Source organism: Terrapene carolina, unplaced genomic scaffold, assembly GCF_002925995.2.
Source record: "Terrapene carolina triunguis isolate 2854851 unplaced genomic scaffold, T_m_triunguis-2.0 Scaffold96, whole genome shotgun sequence".
In the NCBI taxonomy this organism is placed as follows: Eukaryota; Metazoa; Chordata; order Testudines; family Emydidae; genus Terrapene; species Terrapene triunguis.
Genome location: NW_020664447.1, coordinates 15,778,498 through 15,802,918, shown reverse-complemented (window position 1 = coordinate 15,802,918; position 24,421 = coordinate 15,778,498). Strand labels below are relative to the sequence as shown.

The following is a 24,421-nucleotide window of genomic DNA, read 5'->3' as shown; positions in this document are numbered from 1 at the left end:
TATTCTATGATTCTATGATAAGCTATTCCATACCAGGGGCTGGAAAGAGGCTGGTTCATGGGCCAAGCTGTTCCATACCAAGCAGCAGAACTGGTCAGCTGCATGGAGATATGTATGCTGCACACCCTATAGGGATGCCACAGTGTTTGTTCTCCTAGTGGGTGCCTGAGAGCTCCTAGAATCATGGTGCTTCCCAGATCATAGAGGGGTCATGCATCACCCAACACAGGACTATAGCTAAAACCTACATGACAGCCCTCTAGATTTTATTTTGGGATTCACCTCATTGAGGTAATTGGCTTAAAATGGAGTAGTAAAGCAGATGTCTTTATTTGCAGATTTAAAAAGTTAGGTCTCAAATTGGTAAAGTCCATGTGGGTGAGGTGACCAGATGTTTCTGAGGAACCCTTACGGTATAAATTTAGGTATATCTCTAGTTCTGTCCTCCTCAAAATGATATTGCACCCTTGATGCAGCTAGCAGGAATTATGAGGGTGTTCTCTTGGCCACTAACAGAACAAATATAAATGTTTGTGTATTAACATAGCCCTGTACCCATCTAACCCATTACCCTGTAACATTATTCCCATAATATAGGAAATATAGAATAAATATAGCAAAACATCTATTGTTCACTGTGTTTTGTTTTGTTTTTTTAGGGAGGTATTCCAGTAGCCCTTTATAGTATGTGCATGTGGAGTATAACACGTTCTGTATAAGACCATACCTCTGAAATCTTCAGCAATAGCTCCTAAAGCAATGTTGCTATTAATTATAAGATACCTTACATTTACCTAGCAAGGCTCATTCTGATTGATCCCAGAGCACTTCAGAAATTATGTACTGCGCACACAGGCTCACCACTGCTGGTGCGGAGGCCATCAGCCAGTCCACACACATAAGGCTGTTCAACAATGTGGGAAAGGAACCTTTGGTGAAGAATACGGAGGCAAACTCCTATTCTTACAAAAAGTGTCATGTATCTCTAATGTTCATGAAGAGCAGATAGAACCTGAGTTCTTAAAGTATTAACTGAAAAATGTGCACACAGTAAACTACATGAAACTTAATTTATCTACTTCATAAGGAGTCGACCCTGACAGGATGAAACCAGGCTCACTATTTCATGCCACATAAAACACTTTCTCAACATCATACAATACAAAGCTAATATCCAGACCACTCAGGGTACCAGCACAATGTGACATCAGATAAGGCCTAGATATTTGATTTTTGTCTATTGCTGCCTTCTGATTTCCTCCATCAGGGTCCTGTGAATAGCTATTGTTAAACAGGAAATGGAAAATATTTCATCTTGGCAATCGCCTCTGTCACATTCTTACTGAGCACCTTATAGTTTTGTGGGTTTTTTTGTTTTGTTTTTTTAAACACCTATATGAAATGTTCTGGAGATCAGTGAGGACTCAGCATGGTTTGATTTGCACTATTCATCAAGCAGAGGCAGAGAAAAATTTATCTTATACAAAACAAATAACTCCTGCCAGACATCAGATAAACTGTCTAGATTGGCACTGATTGTCAGGAATAATTTTCTGAGGGGAAAATGATTTTCTTTGCATTTATATACTCTGTGCCCTTGCTTCTCAAAAGTGTTGGTGATGACACTGATAGTTTTGTGCTGAATCTGCCTGTAAGGACCTGCAGGGGTGGAACGTAGAACTGTGAGGGTTCTGGGCAGCTGATATCACCATGGCAGGCTTAGGCTAGGCTCCCATGGGAGGCCCATGTGAGTCTGGGCTTGGTTGGAAGTACCATGCAACAGGACCTGAGTTGCCCCCCACAGCCCACTGCTTGTTCAGCACCAGTATTTAAACCAGGAAGCCACAAAGGGAAGCTGTCTGAGCAACCACACACACTGCCTGCCTGCCTCTGCTCCAGGCCCTGCTATGATAGACCCTAGACTCTGGTGTCTAACACTGGTTTGTCCTCAACTTTATTGTTTGATAGCAGTCTGTAACCTGGCAACTGGCCCCAATCTCCTGGTAACCTAACCCTACCTGCCTCCTGACACCTGACTCTGTTTACCGTCTGTCCTGTCTTGGACTCTGACCTCCCAGTAACTTTCCCCTGCCTGCCTCCTGACTCTAGCACTGACCACTAGGTCTAACTGCCCAAGTCTTAGTCATCACACTGCGTATGTGGTACACCTCTACCCCGATATAACGCTGTCCTCGGGAGCCAAAAAATCTTACTGCGTTATAGGTGAAACGCGTTATATCGATGCTTTGATCCGCCGGAGTACGCAGCCCCGCCCCCCCGGAGCACTGCTTTACCACGTTATAGCCGAATTTGTGTTATATCAGGTCACATTATATCGGGGTAGAGGTGTATTGTTTCTCTGCTTAGCAGTTCTTGGCTACAGTACATCACACTTCTAGTAGGGATTGTGTGTGCTGTGTCAGATTAAGGGCCTGATCTTGCTCTCATTGGAGTCAATGGATGCCGTAGGTGTTCAACACCTCTGAGGATTTAGCCATTTATTTAGGTGCCTAAATACAGATTTAGGTCCCTAACTTTAGGCAATGAAGTTTGAACACTTTGGCCTTTATCCCATTTGTGTCTCAGTTTATCCATCTATAAAATGGGATAATGATACTTACTGTACTTTTGTAAGGCAAAGTTTATTGTCCTAAGTTTCAACTGACATTTGCACAACTGTGCTTGAAGCATGTCCTCAGATTTGCTATGATGTTTTAGCTCTTTAATGCAATAGAGTATGTTAACATAGGATTGGGTTAGGGCTATAAATTGTATGCACATCTGAAAATGATATATAAAAAAGTTTAAAATATTATTTAAGTTTCAGTAAATGCCAGACTTATGGTTGTCCACGCAATTTTAATTATGACCCCTTTTGCATACATCTTTTGCGATCTGGTCACCCTAGTCAGCGTACGAGTGAAATATCAGGACACATTGGGTGAGCGGGGGGAGGGGGAAGACAGACAGACACAGGTGCACAGCCCCGACCGGAGCCAGAGGCACACTCGTCCTCCTGGCCCTGTGCTACCAGCGTGCCCCTTCCTGTTGGGGGTGGGCCCATGCTGCGCCACACAACTCCACTGCCCAGCTCCCCCTGGATCCACTATGTCCAGAGCCCCCCTACAACCCTTCCACCACAAATGCACAGTGCTGTGCACACACACCCCGCCCAGCGCCCCCCTGCCCACAGCCCCACCACAGCTGCCCAGCACCCCACACAGAACCCCCTCCACTCGCTAATTTCCCAGTACACACAGATTTCCCCTCCCTCCCTTCCTGCCTCCCTTCCTTCCCCACAACCCCACCCCCACAACTACACAATGCCCCACACCGACCCGCAGTGCCTTGACACACATAGATTTCCCCCAGTGCCCAGCACCCTCCAACAGGCCCCCACTATCTAGCACCCCAAAACAAACAAACCTCCCCCACTGCCCAGCGCCCTCCACACCCTCACAGCCCAGCACCCCACACACACCTCCCAGACATTCACTCCATCACATCCTGCCCCCTTCCCTGGCTGCACTCACCAGCCCTGCTGGGAGGTCTCTGGCTCCTAGGGTGAGAGCGGCGAGGGAAGTCTCCAGACTCTCCATGTGCGGCGCCCGCCACAAGTGTGAGCTCCGTGGCTCCCATTGGCCGGGAAAAGCGCCAATGGGAGCTGCCGGAGCCACGGAGCAGGGCTTGCAGGTGCCGGCAGCACGCAGAGCCCCCGCCCACCCTAAGAGCCAGAGGGACCTGCCAGGGGGCGAGGTGGGGAGTCCCGGCGGTGCTCACCTGGGATGGCTCCCATCCCAGGAAGCATCCTAAAGGCTGGTTCCTCTGGCTCCTAGGGTTGCGAGTCAGGTCAGGAAGGGGGGGAGGGCGGGTGGGAGGGCTCTCTGACCGCTCCTAGTGCCTGCAAGCCCCGCCCCTGCAGCACGTGGCGCTCCTGCCGGCGGGCGGGCGCTGGGAGCTGCCCCAGGAAGTGGTGAGTGGCGGTGCCGCAGCTGCGGTCTGAATGGTCCCCGATATCGGGACAAAGGGCGTCCCGATGGATGTAAGGTCGGGACGCGAGACAAGTCCCCTAAAATCGGGACTGTCCCGATAATATTGGGACGTCTGATCTCCCTAACACTGACTGAGGCAGGGGTCCCGTGGAAGAAATAGTGTATGATCATGTAATTAAAGACTGTATGATAAAGCCTATATTCATGTTATGTTGAGGGGGACTGGTGAGCGCATTGATCACAAACCTCTTTGATACTGGGTTTGAACATACTTTCAATTATAAGTTATTCACAAGCTCCCCACCTAAGACAAAAATGGCTGTGAACCTGTAAGCATGGTGTTACCCTGGAGAAGCATAGAGAGAAGTCTGGATCAAGGATATTGTCTGAACGAATCTTAGCCCTGTAAGCTAAGGATAATTTTGGTCCCTCTTGCATTCCGAGAAGCAAGACTTTGTACATTCCTTGTAAAATAAACAAGACTGCATCAAAGAAAATACCAGATTCCATCAATTTCTACTCAACTGAGACATCATCAGGGCCCTGAACTTTCACTAGCAGCTTGGGTCAAAAGGGGGTAACATGCACAAATTAAGATTGCATGAAAACCATAAATCTGGCATTTCCTAACATGAGTATTTGATTTTGCACCCTGAATAACTTTCCATTAATGCACAACTGTAATGGCTCCCTCAGCGTGCATCAACAGGGGGTTTGAACCCTGGCTTTTCTGCAGTGCCATGTAGTCTGCTTCACATGAACTACAAGGCTAATTACATTACTTAACCAGCATGAGAGTGTTTTTATCCCAGAGTAAGAAATGGGCCACTAGTGCCATGTGTGTGATACTGAGGAAGTGAGGCTGATGCTGGGGACAGCAGCTGTGCTCGCTCTCTCTGTCTCTCTCTGACAGACTGTCTGCTCTCAGGTTTCCCAGTGAAGTATGCCCTGCTACTGTTGCTTTGGTGGCATCAGGGGCCCAGATCTTTAGAATGTTGGCATTATTTTGGCATGCTGCCAAACTGACCAAAAGGTGATTTTTAAAAGTTTATAACTCAACTCATTCTCAATGGAATTTCATGGAACAAAGAAAAGGCACTTATCTAGCCTGGAGGTTTTTTTCCCTGATCAATTTCAAAGGCCTACTGCAAACAATGAAGGTGTCACACCTTTTCATTAAAAAATAAAAATATTTGATAAAAGAAGGATATTAAATATAGGGATTCCTATCAACTCTCCTGATGATGAATTCACCCCCGTCTCTTTTCCCTTCACATTTCCAGTTCACAGATATCACAAGATTATGAGAGATCCCTGTATTCACAATTACAGTGTAAATGTAATTGAAGTACAAGGTAAAAAGGCATAGATTTGACTTTCAGAATGGCCTTTTCACCTATTTAAAAATAAATAATTTAAAAAACAATAACACCACAACCAAAACTCCAAGCATGGAACTGCTAATTCTTTTTAGGCAAGGCCCAAAGATTTTTATTTTCACCTGGAAACTTGTATAAAGAGTCTGTAATCAGGTTCTATCTGTTGTTAAAAGTTCTCCACCCCCCACCCGCACCCCCGGAAGGTCACTGATGGCTGACCCACCTCTGCCATACACATTCCTGTGTATATCCTATCTATAAGTATCCAATGTCTAGTCAGATTTGTCAGCTGCTTGGAAGGGAGATGAGTAGGGAATTGTCTAAACAGTGCACTACACACCAGAGGGGTGTAAATTTTAGTGCACTGCTGGTGCACTCTCTAGCACATTAATGTAATTGGATGACATTAACGTGCACTAGAGAATTTTTAGTGTGTCTCAGCTGTGTCCACACAGGTCAGTTTAGCACATGACACACTATTCTGCAGAAGAAGGATGTAAATTCTAGTGCACACTAATGTACTATGTATAACAGCCCTAAGATTACTACAAGTCTGAGGAACAACCAAGGCAGGTTTCAACTGCAGCTAAATTTATGGATGCATTGAAACTGCTGATGCAAAGAAGTTAAATAACAGAAAGGGGAATGAGGCTTTAGACTTAAATTACAGTTGTTCAATGTGCTTAATGATACGATGATGCAAATGTTTCAGCAAAGCACTCTGTGATATTAGCATTTCAAGCAACCTAAATACACTTAACTACACATTTAGTTTGGATATAATAGGATACTTGCTCTAAATTTAAAGGAGTAAATCTAGTTGCAGTCATTATTGTATATTTTTTTAAAGATAGACTGACTATTAAAAACACATTAATGGATGCTTAAACAATTATGTTTTATGTACATAACTTGTTTTTTAAACTTGAAATATCTTTTTAATCTAACCCTGTTTAAGAATAAAAAACATATATAGTGTTGTGAAAAAGTGACCGTGTAACATCCCAGTTCAATTTTAAATATTTTTTTTAGTTTATCCCAGTTTGGGGTGCTTAACTGGGAAACAAGAAAGGTCATTTTAAATCGGTATGAGACCTAATTTTGAACTTTTTTTCCTGACTCAGTAAGAATTTGCAACCTCAGAGCCTTGTGGATTAGTTAATTGAACTAATTACTGAGAGCCTCTTTTACCAAACAGTTACGGAATACAAATGAAAGCAAACTCTTCATGAAAATGGCCCTTAAACAAGAATCCTGATCAGATTATCACTGGGGCTCAGATACAGCAATAATACAGGTCAAGCATGCTTCATTTGCTGCGGGAGGAAATCATTGATTATAATCAGGATGCAAAACAGTACCTGTCAGTGCAATGTGTCCAAAGTTTGTTAAATGCCAAATAGTAAATACCAAAATTCCCTCCATTCTAGGCAGAATCTAGCTCTAACAGACTATCAATTCTGCTAGCATAAGGGATCTCTTAGCTAGCATAAAGTGACATAGCTGATGCCTATGCCATTTGAACCCTAGCACAGGGGTGTTGGTGGTAGGGCAAGAGTGTACCTGCAATACAGCAATTCACAACTAACATGATCATAGCCAGTTAGTATACATTAAAATGGCTCCTAAACTGCTCTAATTTATACTGATGGTCCAGGACCAGTGCAACTATCTCATTGGTTCCTAATGCTATCCACCATTATCTCTTGTCTTCTAAGTAGATTGTAAGCTCTTAGTCCACAACTAAGGATGCTAGGTGCTATGGTAGTACAAATAAATAGCAATAGCAGTTAATAGTAAATGCACCATGAGAACTGAGGTGGCCAAACTTGTTCCCCCTTTCTGATGCAACAAACATATCTTTGCACAGGAGAGAATCTGCAGTATAATATCATTGCCTTGTAGTACTGTGAACACCTATTTTAAGCAACTTGAAACTATTTATCATTGCAGAAGCAACCTGCGTTAGTGTGTAATAGAGAGGAACAGGGTGAGGTGTGTGTGAAACAAGATGCTGTACTTTGTCATTACCCAGGAATTGTGCAAAAGGCACATGAGGGAATTCAAATAGCATGGGAATTTCTTTGCATTGGTAAAAACTGCATATGTCTAATTCACAAATAAAGCTTCCAGGTTTTCCACTGAGACATAGACTTAAATCTAAATTGATGTACTGAAACCAATTAATATTCTTTTTCAAATGCCAGTATATTTCCCATGCAAAATTTTAGAGAATGCCATTGCTATTCAGTAATAAATTTACATTGTGCTAAATGAATCTTGCCTGTATGCTCGGGGTTCTACTGACCGCCATATTTGGGGTCGGGAAGGAATTTTCCTCCAGGGTAGATTGGCAGAGGCCCTGGAGGTTTTTCGCCTTCCTCCGCAGCATGGGGCAGGGGCAAGCTGGAGGATTCTCTGCAACTTGAAGTCTTTAAATCACGATCTGGAGACTTCAACAGCTGAGTTAAGGAAAAGTGGGTGGGTCAGCTTTTGTGGCCTGCATCATGCGGGAGGTCAGACTAGATGACCATAATGGTCCCTTCTGACCTTAAAGTCTATGAGTCTATGAATCAAAGGTGGTGGGTTAGGTTTCCATATGTTCATGGTTCATTAGCACAGGGAGAATGGGCTCACCATTATTTTATTTCAGTTTTTCTAATCCCTTTGATTTAGATTTTCTAGATCCAGCAAGCCACACTATAAAAATTAGTGACCAGTTGCAGCTGAAATGGTTTAAAGAGGAATACTCCATCTTTCTGGGTTCATTCTTTCAAGGGGCTACCTACCCTTCATCAAAGGGTATTCTTCATCAAAGGGTAGCTATTGAAATACCCAGCTTTCCCAACTGTTCCCAACATACCCACCCTTTCCATTTAGGGGAGTTAGGTGTTCCCTGTGAAAAGTAAGAAAGAGTCACGGTACATGAGAGGCATTCTCAGTGTGCTTCTTTCATAGCACATGCATGTTTGCATGCACGCACACATGTACACACTAGAAATATTAGTCCAGTTTCTCAGCTTATGACAGCTGATGAAACTCCACTGACTTCAGTGAATTGTACCAGCTGAGAATCTGGCCCCTGGTCTGAACTAGAGCTGAGTGGAAAATGGTTTTCCCATCTTGTGAACATTTTTGAGATTTTGAAAAAATGCCCATTCTGTTCTGGAATGAAAGTGAGACCTTTTGAAAATTATAAAAAGAGAGAGAGAGTGTCACCCTAGAACCACCAGTAAACTGGTGGTTAGGGCACTCGCTTGGAATGTGGGAGACCTAGCTCTGCATGGTTCAGATCAAGGACTTAAATGTGGGTGTCTTATATCTCAGATGAATGCTCCCCCACCCGTTCTGCTCCCCCGACCAGAAACTTCATCCTGGACTGAAAAACCTTCCCTCAACAAAAGCTTTATCAATAGTGGTAAGTTCCCGTGAAAAGTTTTTGTCTAAACTAGTTGTCATTTTCTGACAAAAAGCTGGGTTGTTTGAAAAATTCCCACTTAGCTGCAGTCTGAATTTACTCACCTCCTGGAGTTTACATTTAACTTAAATCACAACAAACACAAGACTCAGTCAGTGCTTCCTCCTGTTCCTATGTTTTTTCTTTTCATGCCTTGGCCCTTAGTTCTGCCATGAGAGCAACACTTGTCCCATTTAAAGTCAGGAGCTGAAGCTAATGAGACTGTCATAACTATAAAGGGAAGGGTAACAGCTCTCTGTGTACAGAGACTCCAAATCCTTTTACCTGTAAAGGGTTCAGAGGCTCGGGTAACCTGGCTGACACCTGACCCGAAGGACCAATAAGGGGGCAAGATACTTTCAAATCTTGGGGGGGGGGAAAGGCTTTTGTGTGTGCTCTTTGTTTTAAGGGGTGGTTCGCTCTTGGGACTGAGAGGGACCAGACATCAATCCAGGTTCTCCCCATCTTTCTAAACAAGTCTCTCCTATTTCAAACTAGTAAGTAAAAAGACAGGCAAGGCGTCTTAGATTTACTTTGTTTTCTCAACTTGTAAATGTACCTTTTTACCAGAGTGTGTATCTTTGTTTGCTGTACTTTGAACCTAAGACAGAGGGGGGTCCTCTGAGCTCTTTAAGTTTGATTACCCTGTAAAGTATTTTCCATACTGATTTTACAGAGATGATTTTTACCTTTTTCTTTAATTAAAAGCCTTCTTTTTTAAGAACCAGATTGATTTCTCCTTGTTTTAAGATCCAAGGGGGTTTGGATCTGTATTCACCAGGAGTTGGTGAAAGGAGGGTGGGAGGAAGGAGGGGGGATGGTTAATTTCTCCTTGTTTTAAGATCCAAGGGGGTTTGGATCTGTGTTCACCAGGGAATTGGTGAAAGGTTTCTCAAGGCTTCCCAGGGAGGGAATTCTTGTGATGGTGGCAGCGGACCAAAGCTAAGCTGGTAGATAAGCTTAGAAGTTTTTATGCAGGCCCCTACATTTGTACCCTAAGGTTCAAAAGTGGGGATACAGCCTTGACAGAGACCCACTTAATTTGGTTGCCAGGGTGAGTCAACAGAATGGCTGTGTATCTCTAGGCACCTGACAACCTGTCAAGAAAAAACATTTTAAAAGCCAGCTGTGCTGGTTACTTACCTACTAAAATTCAGGCCAATTGTTTGTGGGGAATACACCTCTCTGTAGTGAGTGCACCTCTCAGCATTTTAAGGTTTCCCTTTTGTGGCTTAAAAACCCTTTCTCCCCCCCCCCCTTCAATTTTACTGTTCCAACTACATTAAAAATTTCACACTTCTTTACACTGAGCGAAGACCACAGAATTAATCCAAATAATACAGCCAAGGGTAACAGAGCTGGTTGGGATTTTTCAAGAAGTCAGAGGGATTTAAGAGCTGAATTCTCATTGAAAGTCAATGGGAGCTGGTATTTAATTCTCTCAGCCTCTTTAAATATCCTACCTGCTAATAAGAAATAAGAGTACATATAATTCTTTATTGTGGACCAAAAGTCTAAGCATTCTGGATGTGACCATGCAAAGTTACCCCTTCCATTGATTTCTTTTTATGCAATATTCTTTGAAACGAGAGACTCTCTTTTAAACTGTGTGGTAGGACAGGTCTGGGAAGAAGTAAATCTGTGTCTTTATTGAGGCACAGTGTTTCAGGGTTAAGGTACAGGAGATTTGGGTTCTATTCCTGGCTCTGCCAATGAGCTGCTATGTGGCTTTGGACAGGCCACTCATTCTGTATTCCCATCTGTAAAATAGGAGTAGTCATATTCACCTTCCTTGGGAAAGTATGATAATTATTGTTGTCTCTATCACTTCATAATTCTGACCAGATTTTAATGGTATTTAGGTGCCTAAAGATGCAGATATCTTATAGCTCCTTCTTATCTTTTTGCCTTTTCGTGTTCAATTAGGGGAAATGGGTCACCGTACCAAGTACTTCAAAAGGTGTAAAATATGCTCAATATAAATACTGTCCACAGCAGGTCCATAACTAAGTACAGATCAAAATGAATGTACTTCCTATACAGATAATGTCATCCCATAGTCCACACAGTCCTATTTTCATCTACTTGTGTATACCTGTTACATGTTGGCAATGCCCCAGGCAGTATTGTAAGTGATTTGTATTCATAGATTACAATTTAAAAACTGTCTTCTGGTAATTTTAAATGCTTCTTTTTAGAAATACAACCCCCCAAGAAACACACAGAAAGAGGAATATGAGGGGAGGAGGTGGAGGGGAAGGAAAACCTTAGAAGGTTTCTATTTAGCCTTTATTGTATTACAGTTAGGGAGAACTAAATTCTCAGCGTCTGCACAAAACAACATCAGAAAATAGCCAGTCGAAAGGCATTCAGTGGGAAAAATGTTAACAACTTTGGCAAGGGGCAAAGACCAAATGACACCCCAGGCAAGGAGTGTCTTTGGCACTCCCCCCTCCCACCTCCATTTGTTAAACTTTTGAATATCTTATTTTTTTATTGCATATGTAGCCTATTTCATGACTTAGATGCACAACTTGAATGCATGATTGATCCCTATCATATAAGAGATTCTACAAAGATCCAGAACGTTCTAGGAGGTTAATGAAAAATGAATCCACATACAGAATACCTGACACATTTTATTTCAAACATTCTATTCCCCCTTTTGTCACTAACAACAAAAGCAGCACCCAAAGCCTAGCACCCCAGGCAATCACCTGAGTAGCCTGCCCCTTAATCTGGCCCTGCCCCCAAGTTACACTCGCAGAGTTTCCTTCACACATGAAGCTCTCACCCACCCCTTCCACAACACTGACTTCTTGTTTCCTAAGATCTCTTGGAGAGTGCTTTTTTGGGCTCAGGATCCATTGCAGTGGAAGCAATTGGGAATGGATGGCCCAACATTGGGTATGGACATCTTTCTACTGGCCTTGCAGGTTGCTAAGAGAAAATGATTTGACATCAGGGTTTATTACCTGTCCTCTGAAGGTAGGATCCTCCTGCTAAAGGGGACCTCCAGTGCAGATATGAACACAGAGATTCCTGGGTGCCTCCGCTCCAGTAGAGATGCACTGCTATGGAGGAGGGCTATGGGGCGAGAGCTCTGCAGAAGCACAGTCTCCGACTGATTCCTTGGGATCTATGAGGTTTGGAGGTAGTTCCAGCAGTCTGTTTCTAGGGGGGAAAGCAGGAAGTGTGGCAGGATTCTCTTCCTGTCCACCCAATAAAATGATGAGAGGGAATCTTTACTAGGGAAACTTTTTGGAGATCCACTGACTTTGCAGGATTTAATGTGAGAGGTGTTGACCCTGCCCTTTGTGCTGACCTGTTGAGAACACTGTGTGTTGAGCTGCTAACATTTCTCATTTCTTGCCTCTCTTGGGTGTTGCCCATGGCTACACACTGGAGTACAATATATAGCTTTGTAGAAACATTGTTGATAGTGGTTTTTAACATTGAAAAGTATAGCTACAGTATGCATTACACTGGCTGATGTATACGAAACTAACCTAATGAAATTTCCCTGAAGGGTTAGCAATACGGGTATGTAACATTTGTTAAGCCATTTCTGCCCTGTTTCCTTCATCACATGCACTCTTTGACAGTACAATCCCAGACAGACAGCATCTGCACAGCTCGTCAATTTCCTAAAGATTGTTAATATATAAAAAATGCAGGTCCTTAGTATAAATTATGCAAGCTCTATATTAGTCTAGTGTGGTACTTAAAAAACAAAAAACCCAAGATCCATTAGAAACTACTTTAGGTTTTTCATAAGGCTCCTTAATGTCCCACACCAAATAAAATATGAATCTCAGTGGGCTGCAGTGTAATAATGAGGACAGGAAATTGAAATAAAAATAGTGAAATAGAATTCTGTTCAGCTCTTACGGTAATGTGTTTGAGGAATTCAGCGTGGTAAAGTCATTCAAGAGAAATGAGCTAAAAAGGTGGGAACAGATCCTCAGCTGATATAAATTGGTGTAACTCCATTTTGTCACAGTTATACTGATTTACTCCAGCTCAGGATCTGGCTGACTGCATTCTTAATTCAAGAGGGAAGAATTTAAAGAGAGCAAAAATAATTTTCAAAGCTAGGCAGCTAGTCACCTAGTGGAGAATCTGTAAAGGTAAATACCCTTGGCTATCAACTATAGCACGATATCAGCAAAAAGAAAGAATATAGAAAAAAAGTTAGTGTGTGGGAATATTACTAGGCTAGTTGAAATTTCATTTTATTAACATTATAATCAATTTTCATTTCAGTAAATAAGTGAAATTTAAAACTGCTACGGTAGAAAAGAAGGTTGAATGGTGGGAGTGAAATGAGGGGACTCAGCATTTAATGTTTCAGACTTTGTGCCAATTTTAAATTAAACAATTTTACAATGAAAAGAATCTTTAAATCTTGACTTTAGGGTTCAATGGTGGGATACTGGGCCAGACCCTCAGCTGCTGTAAATTGCCTTAGCTCCACTGAAGACAGTGCTCAGTAATGCTGATTTATACTAGATGAGGATCTGGCCCCTGTCTTTTCTCATCATATTGAGATTAAATAAATGTCTTTCAGCTTAATTCATATAGTGTTTTGAAAGTTTATAGTGTGCAGATCTGTCTCTGTGAATGAATATTTTAATGCAAAAACCACCCGCCTTCTGAATACTGTACCATTATACATTTATCTTGGCTTCATATTTATTTGTGGCCTGACTAACAGCTTGAAGATCTTATCTAGTAAAAAATAAAACCAACATGTCAAAATATTTAAAGCATTCCTTAATATTTTAGTATTTCTCAATAGTAAAACCATATTCTTTTCTCAGAACAAAAGCCTGAAAAACAAACTCCTGTCGGGAAACAAGCTTTGTGGTATTCATGCAGAAGAGGTGAGTAGAATTTTACCTAACACACCTGGAGAGACAGCTAGTGTTCAAAGAGCCCATGCATCTAAAATCTCCTCTCATTTGCTCCCATGACAAAAGCATACATCAGGAAACAAAATACAGGCTCCGTTTTTAGACAAAGTAAATCCATACGTTTAGATTTGAGGTCATTGGAGGAGATTGTCTGCTGAATCCCAGGCTCAAAAGCATTGATTTTCTCCATTGGCCCCAATACCAAAAAGTAGTAGTAACTTAATTGTTTGAATAATTTTAAAGACTTCTGAATAAAGCACTGGAGAAATTATTTTTAATGTTAAAACCATGTATGATTTAAAAATCCATGCATGGCACTTTACCAAATATAGAATAAGAAATGGTACCTCTGCCAAAGAGCTGGCAATCTCATATAGACAATATAAAATCCCTGATTCTTCAAATACTTAAACATGTAAGTATTTTTGCTCATATGAACGGTCATGCTAGCTACTAATGGGTGCTATTGAAGTGAATAAAGTTATGCACTTATTTGAGTAGTTTCCTGTAGTCAACAGGAGTAGTCAGATGAGTTACTATTGATTCCCACATTCTCAAATAAGAATCAAGCCCCAATGATGTAAATCATGAGTAACTTCAATGAAATCAAATTGGAGAAGCATAAAAATAGAGAAGAGTTATCAACAATAGTGTACTCTAGGGAACAATTATGCATTGCCAAGAAGATAGGCAAGATGATCTAATAATAAAACTTTTCTCTCTCATTCTGATGAGTCTGCAGAAGTCAATGCTTGTTGCTAGAACACCACAGAATTATCACACTTGAATCAAATACATTTTAACTCAGAAAAAGATTTGAAAACTTGTATTTTCAAAGTTATACAGCCAGATACATAGTCTAAATAACTGATTTCCATTTATTTCAATTGAGCTACACCGCAGGAGATCTAGCCCATTGTATCCAAGAAATCTGCAGCAGTCAGAAGCAATAGATGCTTTTCTCTCACTTTGTTCAAGCTACATCATCGTATCTTTCTGGTTTACTCTACAGTATTTGGTTTTAAATGTATTTTTCTCTCCCTTTATACCACGGAATTAAGTCCTGGCCTAAAAATATGATAGTGTTATTTTTTTCTCTCTTGCTAATTTCCTTGGGGTTCATCACATATTGAATTTTTAGCATTATTTAACTTTATTTTTTCTATTAACTTTGCATCTTATTTAAATACATTTGAATATTTGCAACATAACTGTGTATATACCAGCACTGACCTCTACATTTAAATGGAAAACAGGGAATTTGACTTCCAGTGTTTGATATGAAATCAGTGTCAATCGGTATATTGCCAATAAATCTTGTCTTTATTCTGGGAGTTTGAAGTGGTCAGAATCAAAACTGCTTGCAATCTGTCTCTAAAAATTCTCATTAACGTATCTTTCAAGTTAGAGCCCTCTTAAAGTAACATACATTTTTAAAAGTAAGATGTGTTTTAAAAAGACCTCTCGTATCTCAATATCTGTTTACATGAGAGACCAGATTAGTTGAGGTGGAGTTCTCATCAAAATGAACAGCAGGAGAATCATTGTGAATCATACACATGGATGTTAAGAAATCTAACTGTAACATGGCTCCTTATGGACCAGCTGGTGTCTTCCTGCTTCTGCAGACACAGAAGAACCTAAAGTGCTGAGAATTGCATTGGTTCCACCTCACAAGGGAGGGTTAGGGTTTACAGGCAGCAAAAGCACTCCAGACTTCACTTTGCATACTGGGGAGCTCTACTTTCTCTAATGAAACCCTAAGGAGGGAAGCATGGCATACTATTCTGAAGGAGAGGTGAGGCAGTGGCCTGCAATCCAGATCAACAGGCCTAATTCTCTGTGTAGGATGATCACAGTTGAGAGCAGTAGAGAGATTTCATTAATTTCTATGGCTCAAACCAGCAGGTCGGAGGAGACTTACCGGTAATCCCCACATTATCTCACATTATTTTCAAATTGATGCACAATATGAAATAGAATTAAATTTGGAGGCAGTTTATGTGGAGGCACTATATTTTAGTGCATCTAATGAAATACACCACTTATTTTTATGGTGCCAAGTTCTGAGGTTTTTCCTCAGTCTTTTACCTAGTAAATTGCCTTCAAATCAATTCTGAAATTGATTTATGTAAAAGTTAAGTAAGGAATTTAGGATTTAACCCATGAACAAACTACTAATTTATTAGCCCAACAATATTTGACCTAACTGAAAAGCACTTATTAACATACAGTACAGTATGAGAAACCAATGGAACTCTTATAATGCACAGTACAATTCATAGTATAGTATGGTGTAGTATGCCTTGCCGTCAGGGAATTTCAAAGAACTGAACTCTGGATTATACAAAGAGCCTGTGGTAGCAGATTGTGAATGTGCCTTACTTTTCAAGTGCCAGGACATTAAGCTTTATAGGTAGTCTTTATGAATTATGTGTTAAACCTGGCCAGCACAGCTAGGATGAGATGCTGTCCAGTGGGTGCTTTGGTGCTGTACTCTTGCCAGGATTCAGTGGGGTAAGACAGGGAAATACACACTGTTTGCTTCTGTTCTGAATAGGAGTAATATGCAGAATGAAGCATACATACTAGGTGGATGCTGGTGTGTCACTCCCTCTGATAGTAGAACAAAATCCCTTTAGGCTGAGGTGTATGGAATGGCATGGTAGTAGGTTGCCCTTTCTTTTTCTCCTTTAAATGTTACTTGGAAATCCTGCTCTGCTGACTGCAAAGGGAGAAGAAAAGGTAGAAATTCTCTGTGTTCTCCTTGCACCAACACGGTAGAGGGCAGAATCCTACGTTACGTCCATAAACTCTTACAGGGTGAACACATCCCCCAGTGTCAGCTCATTGACCTAAGTGGAGTTCCACTAGGGATGAAATTAGCTCTATGAATATTAATTTTACCAGCTAGTTGTGCAATTAGCAAATGGGTGATACTAATGTAAGTATAAACCTTTATTTATTTTGCGGTAGCTGTTCTCTAAGAATCACTGGGACTTTTACACTAAAAACTAGCACAGCATAAAAAGTCTTATGTTGAATAAAAAGCTGCCACCATCATCATGACTGAAAGGTGTGTGTGTGTGACACTGTCTCAGAATGTTAGTCAGTTACAGATCTGACAAAGAGCCACAGGGATACAGTGCTGCTAGTATCAATTATAGAACAGACATAGTGTTTTCTACTAGCATGTTCAGGAAAAAGCTGGTCAATGTGGTCTTAGACATCAGCTGGTAAGACATGACAAAAGGTCTCCTCGTTAACAAATGCCAGTGTTGATTAGTAGTGAAGCCAGCAAGCAATGCTATGTGAGCTGTACAGCTGGCAAGAGACATTTTCCCTTTGAAGGTTGATTTTAATCTTTCTGGAAGACTGGGCCAAAGCTCAGGGTTTTAAATTCCTTTTCAAAGGATAGCCTTCAGCTTGACTTACAATATAATACCTCACACCTGTGCCCACCAATCTGGCATCTTTCCTCTATTCAGTCTTCTTAGGATAATAGCAACCATGCTTTCATATATATAATATAAAGTAACTATTTATGTGTTCATTTGACCTCCATGGTTTGTTATTGGAGTACAAACCCTTAAACAGTTAGTTACTAGTGACTGGAAAATGCTGCAGACCCCCCTACCCCTGAGATACTGAGTGTGAGAATTTTCTAAGGGAGTGATTTTTAGACTTTCCTATAGTTCAGTGGCAGCTGTATATGTCAGAGAGATTACATATTGTTTTAGGACCAAATCCTGGTTCCATTAAGGTCAGTAGCAGTGTTGCCATTGTTTTAATTGGATCAGGATTTGACCCGTAGGATTGAAGTGTACTAATGGTTGTACCTGGTAGTCCACAGAGCCATACTGACCTTTCCTTAGAATAGAGCCTTGGCACATTCCGTTCTCCAAAATAAGCATAGGGGCCATAAGGAGGTGGGGGGGGGGGAGAAGTGTGGAATAGAAGGATAGCTCAGAAGGTAGAGGTGAAATATGCTTATCTCGGCTTCAGGTGAACCTTTTCTTCAGTTTCACTTTGTGAGTGGTCTTCAAACTCTGAGTTTCATATTGAGTTATAGGCCTGAATGAACTTGTAAACTGAAAGCAAAGCAAAAGCAAAGCTGCAAGGTTTCACCTGGTTTTTCCTCATAACCACGTGAAACCACTTTTTTTTTTTTTTTTTTTAAATTGACACATTTATTTAGAAAACTGTAGTGGTCCAAGTTAGCTCAGAACTTTAAAATGTCCATTCAAAAAGTTTTGAGCCTTAGGATTTTTGTTCATATATCCATAGATTAGAGGCCAGAAGGGACCCATTATGATTATTTGGTCTTACCTCCCGCATAAGACAAGCTGTAGAATTTCACCCAGTGATTCCTTCATCTAGCCCAACAACTTGTCACAAAATTATAACATATCTTTTAGAAAGACATGCAATCACAGGCTATGTCTACACTGCACACCTTACGACGGCGTGGTTGTGCCACTACAACTGTACCATTGTAAGGCACTCGGTGTAGCTTCTTTTTGGCGCCAGGAGAGAGCTCTCCCAGCAACAAAATAACACCAACTCCAATGGGAGAGCAGTTCCCACCAACAAAGCACTGTCCACAGCAGTTAAAACTTCTTAAAACTTGTTAAAATTTCTGTCATTCAGGGAGGTGTTTTTTTCATGTCCCTGAGTGACAACATTTTTAATGATGAAAGATCAGTGTAGACAGGGCCTCACTTAAAAGGTCCCAGTTATGGATAATGTGCCAACTCCTTTGATAAGTCATTCTCAGGGTTGATGTCCCTTTTCAATGGACTTGGGATGAGTTTTGAATTTCATTCTACAAAACTCTAAATATCTGAGATCATTCAATACCATGAAGAAGATGTCATTAAACATGTAAATTGATGGGGGAAGGGAAGGTGTTAAAAACCTCACCACAGCAATAAAAACTCCAAAACAGCTGGCAATGAAGTACTTAAGACTTTACAATAGTATCTAATTTGAAGACCTGTTGGAATTATTACAATTGTGAAGCCAGAAAATACTTTATTTGGGCTGGCTGCTCAGATAAAGGGGAGAAAAATATCAGTGGATAAAGTATCAGGGGGTAGCCGTGTTAGTCTGTATCTACAAAAACAACAAGGAGTCTGGTGGCACCTTAAAGACTAACAGATTTATTTGGGCATAAGCTTTCGTGGGTAAAAACCTCACTTCTTCAGATGCATCAGATTTATTTGGGCATAAGCTTTCGTGGGTAAAAACCTCACTTCTTTTACCCACAAAAGCTTATGCCCAAATAAATCTGTTAGTTTTTAAGGTGCCACCAGACTCCTTGTTGTTTTTATCAATGGATAAAGGAACTCAGTATAGTTCAGATCCTGTTTTTATAAAACCTTTTAAAAATATATAAGAAAAGTTGAATACATGGATTTGAAATTAGTTTAACAACAAATATTTTTCTTAAAATTAAAAAAAAAAGCCTTTCTGGGTCAGATCCTCAGAGAACATAAATCAGCATAGCTTTGTGGACTTTATACCAGCTGTCTATATGATTTATACAATGTGACTCACACAAAGTACAAATAAACACATAATAGTAGAAGTCATTAAACACTTCTGAATATTCTCACCCATGCTGCCTTCATTTGTGCTTAGCTGTGAACATTTAATAAAATCTTGTGTCTGAAATAGATGAGTTAAACTAACTGCATGTAACAATGTGATAGCTTGTGAATGTATTTTAATTGGAGGTCACCTTTTAACTCTTCCTTGGGTCCCATAATTGGTTTGGACATGCTGTCCTTGCAAAGAATGTATGTGTGTACATTCAAAAGAAAAAAAGAGAGAAAAAGAGAAATGACTTTTGATTTTGCTTCACTTTTGTTGTCTGAGCTAAATTCATTTTTCCATTGTCAGAATTTGCTATCATCTCTTCCACAGGTTTTCAAATGTAAATGATTTTAAAGATTAATTTATTATCTTCCACTTGCAGTCTAAAAAGATCCAAGCCCAGCTGAAGGAGTTTCGCTATGGAAAAAAGGATTTGATTTTTAAGGTGAGTTTATATTACTAGAGCTGGCTAAAGTATTTACTTACAGTCAATATAACATTACAATCATCCAGTGAGATGATAACTGCCTTTATTACTGGAGAACTGAGAAATCATTTCCCTAACTGTCAACATAATGAAAGAAGCTCAAAACTCTGAATCGCAGACATCATTCCCATAATGTGTTCTCTGAAATCCCCTCTACTTCAGTGTTGCAGGGACAATGGATGGTGTTACAATGCTTCCTGTGGCAAAGATAGAGGTGATTTCAAAGCTTCAAAAATTCTGTTATCTTCATCATTATTTAAAATTAAAGTGGAAGAATATTTAGCTTATGATTATTTACATTAAAATGCCTACATAGACCAATGTCCCAGTCAGTACTCTGCCAGTGACCCAAATCTCTCCCATTGTTCCACAGGTTCCTGTGAAGAGCTTTTTATCTTTCTAATTGAGCAACAGAGCATTTTATGGCTGCCTGGTGGTTTCTGTTTGATTAGCAGTCCTCCATGCTAAAGCTGTGCAGGATAACATTTAAAGAAAAGCATTCTAATGTTTGTGACAAGTAGACAGAATGACTTGTGACAAACATGGAAAATAAAATGTTATCCTGTAGGCATCTGGCTTTTATCCATCTACATTCCCGCTCTGCTGAAATTTCTTTTCTGCAACTACAGCTTCCTGAAAACAAAATGAAGTGTCTATTAGGGATGTGCAAACCAAATTTAGCTTCAGTCTAACTCACATAAATACCTAAAAGTTTACATACACAGCTAAAACGTATCCAAATTCCTCTTTGTAAAATCAGGCAGCTAATATTATGAGAACAGGCTGTCTCACGGAATTTTGCATACTTCTACTTCTGGTCTTTGCTGGAACCTAGAAGGAGCAGAATTAGAGGGAGGCCCTAGGCATGAAAATCCTTATCTGAATGAAGATTCACTAACTTTAGGCAGTTTCATGAGGAATTTGAGGAATTTTCTCTAAGCTAGATCCAAGGTTCTGAAAATATAACCAATTTCTCTTGAGTCTCAGTTCATTACCTTATCTAGTGGACCATGCTTCCCCTCATGAAGGATGGACCTGTGGTTGAGGCACAGGGCTGAAGACCAGGAAGGGGTCAGGAAGGGATTTTTTTCCCTACAGTGTATCTGGGGTCTTTTGTCTCCTTCCTCTGAAGCATCAGAGATGGCCGCAGCTGGAGATGGGATACTGGATGATGTAGGGGCAGGTTTCTGAGGTGACACCAAACATTCTCTCTCTCAGGTTCTTGGCTGGCTGATTCTAGCGCATGTTCTCAGGGTGTAACTGAACAACAGTGAGGTTGGGAAGGAATTTCCCCCCAGATCAGATTGGCAGGGACCTTGGAGACTTTTCTCCTTCCTCTGCAACATGGGATGCAGATCAGTCACTAGGATCATAGAATATCAGGGTTGGAAGGGACCTCAGGAGATCATCTAGTCCAACCCCCTGCTCAAAGCAGGACCAATCCCCAACTAAATCATCCCAGCCAGGGCTTTGTCAAGCCTGACCTTAAAAACCTCTAGGGAAGGAGATTCCACCACCTCCCTAGGTAACCCATTCCAGTGCTTCACCACCCTCCTAGTGAAAAAGTTTTTCCTAATATTGAGTGTTCTATTCTAGGCTGTGCCATAGCCAGGGTGAACTTAGGCAAGTAATTTCATCTCCTTGTACCTTAATGTCCTCATGTACAAAATGGAATAATATTGTTTATTTACCGCCCAGGGATATTGTGAGGATAAATACATTTACATAAAGCATTTGAGCTCCTTAGATAGAAAGTGCTAAAGAACTGTAAAATATCCATTGGAACTCCTGAATCCCACACGTGAAGCAGAACTCTCATTATTTACCAGAGAATCCACAATATTTCTAGAGAAGAGCTGAGTTGTAAGAAACCTTCATTACTTTCACTTGTTAATTTGAAATTTTGCCTTGTGTTTTATTTTAATAAAGTTTGTCAAGTTTGCTTAACAAAGGGAAAGAGAATAATGGATCTTTAGGCTAAAGTCCTCTACTGTAGCACTGCAAGGTGAGATGCCAGCAACAGCAGAACAAAATAAATTTGTGAATTTCTGTGCATGTACTTCAGGGATAGACTGCCCCCCTTAGAGAAACTGTCAGTTGTAACAACAGTTGTGTACATAAAATTGTGAAATGTGGAGTATAATCCCTTAGGTTTGAAGCAGAGATCTCAAATTCTGTGGTTGCATTGGTGAGTTGATAGTTTTTCACACCTTTTGTGCTCAGTTTTAGAGTTTCTGTCATTGCTGAGAAATTCCCAGCCCTCTTGAAGAACGGGTGGTGTTCCTACCACTACTTTCCTCTGATAGAAGGCACCTTCACTCTCTGCCAAGGGTTCAGTAGGATCCCTTCTGGGGACAGAAACAAGAATACACTGAATCCCTGCATGCCCCGGCCATTCAGTCTTCTGCAGCATTATTTACCTTTGGGCTACACTGTAAATTTTGGTCCCTCTGGTAGAAGGAAGGGTACAGTCACATTGTGAGCAGATGTTCCTCCAGCTGGGATCTTCCACCAGCACAGAGCATAAATAAATTTGACCCATATGTTGTAATTGGTGGTGCATACTATGCCATTAAGGAGCTACTAAAATGGCCAAGAAGTGGAAGAGCAGATTCCCCCGTTTTAAAAATTTAGTTTAGTACTTGTGATGGGTGCTGTACTGAGAGCTCTGGAGAATAAACTTCTCTGTATAGTGATAGAACGATAGAACAGTTGAAGGCTCTTATAGTGCTCCACACAGACAGCCTCAAACGTGACTTCTGGGGATGAACATGATGACTCTAGGGGAGAGAGAACACTTCGATCTATACTCATTCAAACATTGTTTTCTCTGCTGAAATCGCCAAGAAGGTCGCCAGTCGTGGTGGTTGGTGGTTGGTTGTTTTTGGTTTGTTTTTTTGAATGGCCAACACTCCATTGGCCACCAGAAACTTGTTCTCCCATTTATTTCAAAAGGCCACAGGATAAACTGTAACCGTTATCACTGAATTTGTTCTGATTGCAGCTGTAAAAAATAAATAAAAATGGCAGCTGTGTCTCTTCTAATTCTCCAGTGAATCAGTTAATAGTGTCTAATATTAACCTGACTCTGCAATAGCATCTTATCAGGTTGCAGTAAATAAAATCTAAAGTAATAATAAAACCAGCACTTACAATCCACTTTATATTTTCAAACCACTTGAGAAATATGCACAAATCAATCTTCATAGCCTCCTTTAAAGGCACAAAAGTACAATTAATTATCACCATTTGACAGGTGGGCAAAGTGAGACAATGGTTAAATGACTTGCCCAAGGCTATAGAGGCAGTGTGTATAGTATGTCAGATGGGATTTGAATTTGAGTTCCTGGCTCTCAGCCCAGTGGTCAGTCCTCTTGAGCATGCTGCATGGAGAGTATTGATACCATTATTTTTAAAAGAAGCAAACTGTAATTTGCCATGTGTTGAAACAAGAAAAACTAAGACCATGTAGTGCCAAATTTCAGCGGAGGCCTCTTATTTTATAGCCCCACTTGTACAGCAAATTACCTCACAAAGACAGCTACAATTTCTCTCTGAGTCCATTTTAATTATACTAGTAGCCCGAAAGCCCTGACTCAGCAAAGTACTGTAAGCATGTGCTTAAGGGACTGAAGCTTAAGTATTTTGCTGAATCAAGGTCTGTGTTTGTTTCAGGCATTTCTAACTTTTTTTTTTCAGGTTGCTTCTCTATATATTGATGAGAAAAAATCAGATTTTTTAATTAATTACAGTAAAGAAAATCACTGATTGTATGCATGTGAAAAATACAAAATGTAAACGTAGGCTTGATATAAATTCAGGATAGTGAAAAAGAACATTCAGTAATTGCACTCATTACGCAGTTTTATACAAATCTTTTATTATTTCTCAATCTTTTTCTTATCAGTGATTTCAACTGTGATTTGTACAAAATCTGAATACTTATTTGAGTGTGTTTTCAGTTTGTTTTTGTGATGTGTTTAAATGGTTCTGCTTTATAGTTTCAGAAGTGCATATTTCATGTATTGTTTAATCCATTTTACTTCTTTTCATTTAAGATTCCAAGGTAAAATAACAATTGTTTCACCATATAATAGAAAAGTAAAGTTGGTGATCTGACAAGCTAATTATGTGTCAAAAGCTTCAGAAAGTAAAGATAAAACAAAGAGGAGAAAGGGAATTTTAAAATGCTGTTGGCTGAGATAATGAAAGAGGTCTATAGAAATACACCACACATTCACTGGAATACATGTAATTAAATCCCCTAGACTGCCTTGATAATTTCTATTGCTACATTTTAATTCTTTTAAGTGGCTTCAGTGTTTAGGAAGAGTTCTAGGTAGACAGTCCTGAAAATAGAGGTTTTCTACATATGCAATTGCTATATCCTAGGCAATAGTAGCATAAGCTTTGTTTGCCAGCATAATTAAAACTTCTATAGTACAAGGTGGGGAGCCCCATTTCCATAACTATGTAGTCCCTGATTTATCTGCTGAGACTGCTGAAAAGTTCAGCTTGTGACAATGTTTCTGTGATTGGGTGATTACACTGCTCTACAGCCAAAATGCTTCTGAAAGAAATGTAGTCAAACT

At 40.4% G+C, this 24,421-nt stretch overlaps 1 protein-coding gene across 3 annotated transcripts in view; it reads left to right on the top strand.

Annotated features, from left to right (window-relative positions):
* LUZP2 (leucine zipper protein 2) overlaps window positions 1-24,421 on the top strand; it is a 353,967-nt gene that overhangs the window by 230,048 nt on the left and 99,498 nt on the right. For 2 of the 3 annotated variants that reach the window (XM_026651367.1, XM_026651366.1), the window contains exons 6-7: window positions 13,652-13,714; window positions 19,725-19,787. The exons of the other annotated variant lie outside the window; for it this stretch is intronic. In XM_026651367.1, coding sequence (XP_026507152.1) covers window positions 13,652-13,714; window positions 19,725-19,787 — 126 coding nt within the window. The remainder of the gene's footprint in view (window positions 1-13,651; window positions 13,715-19,724; window positions 19,788-24,421) is intronic. 3 annotated transcript variants of the gene reach the window in all.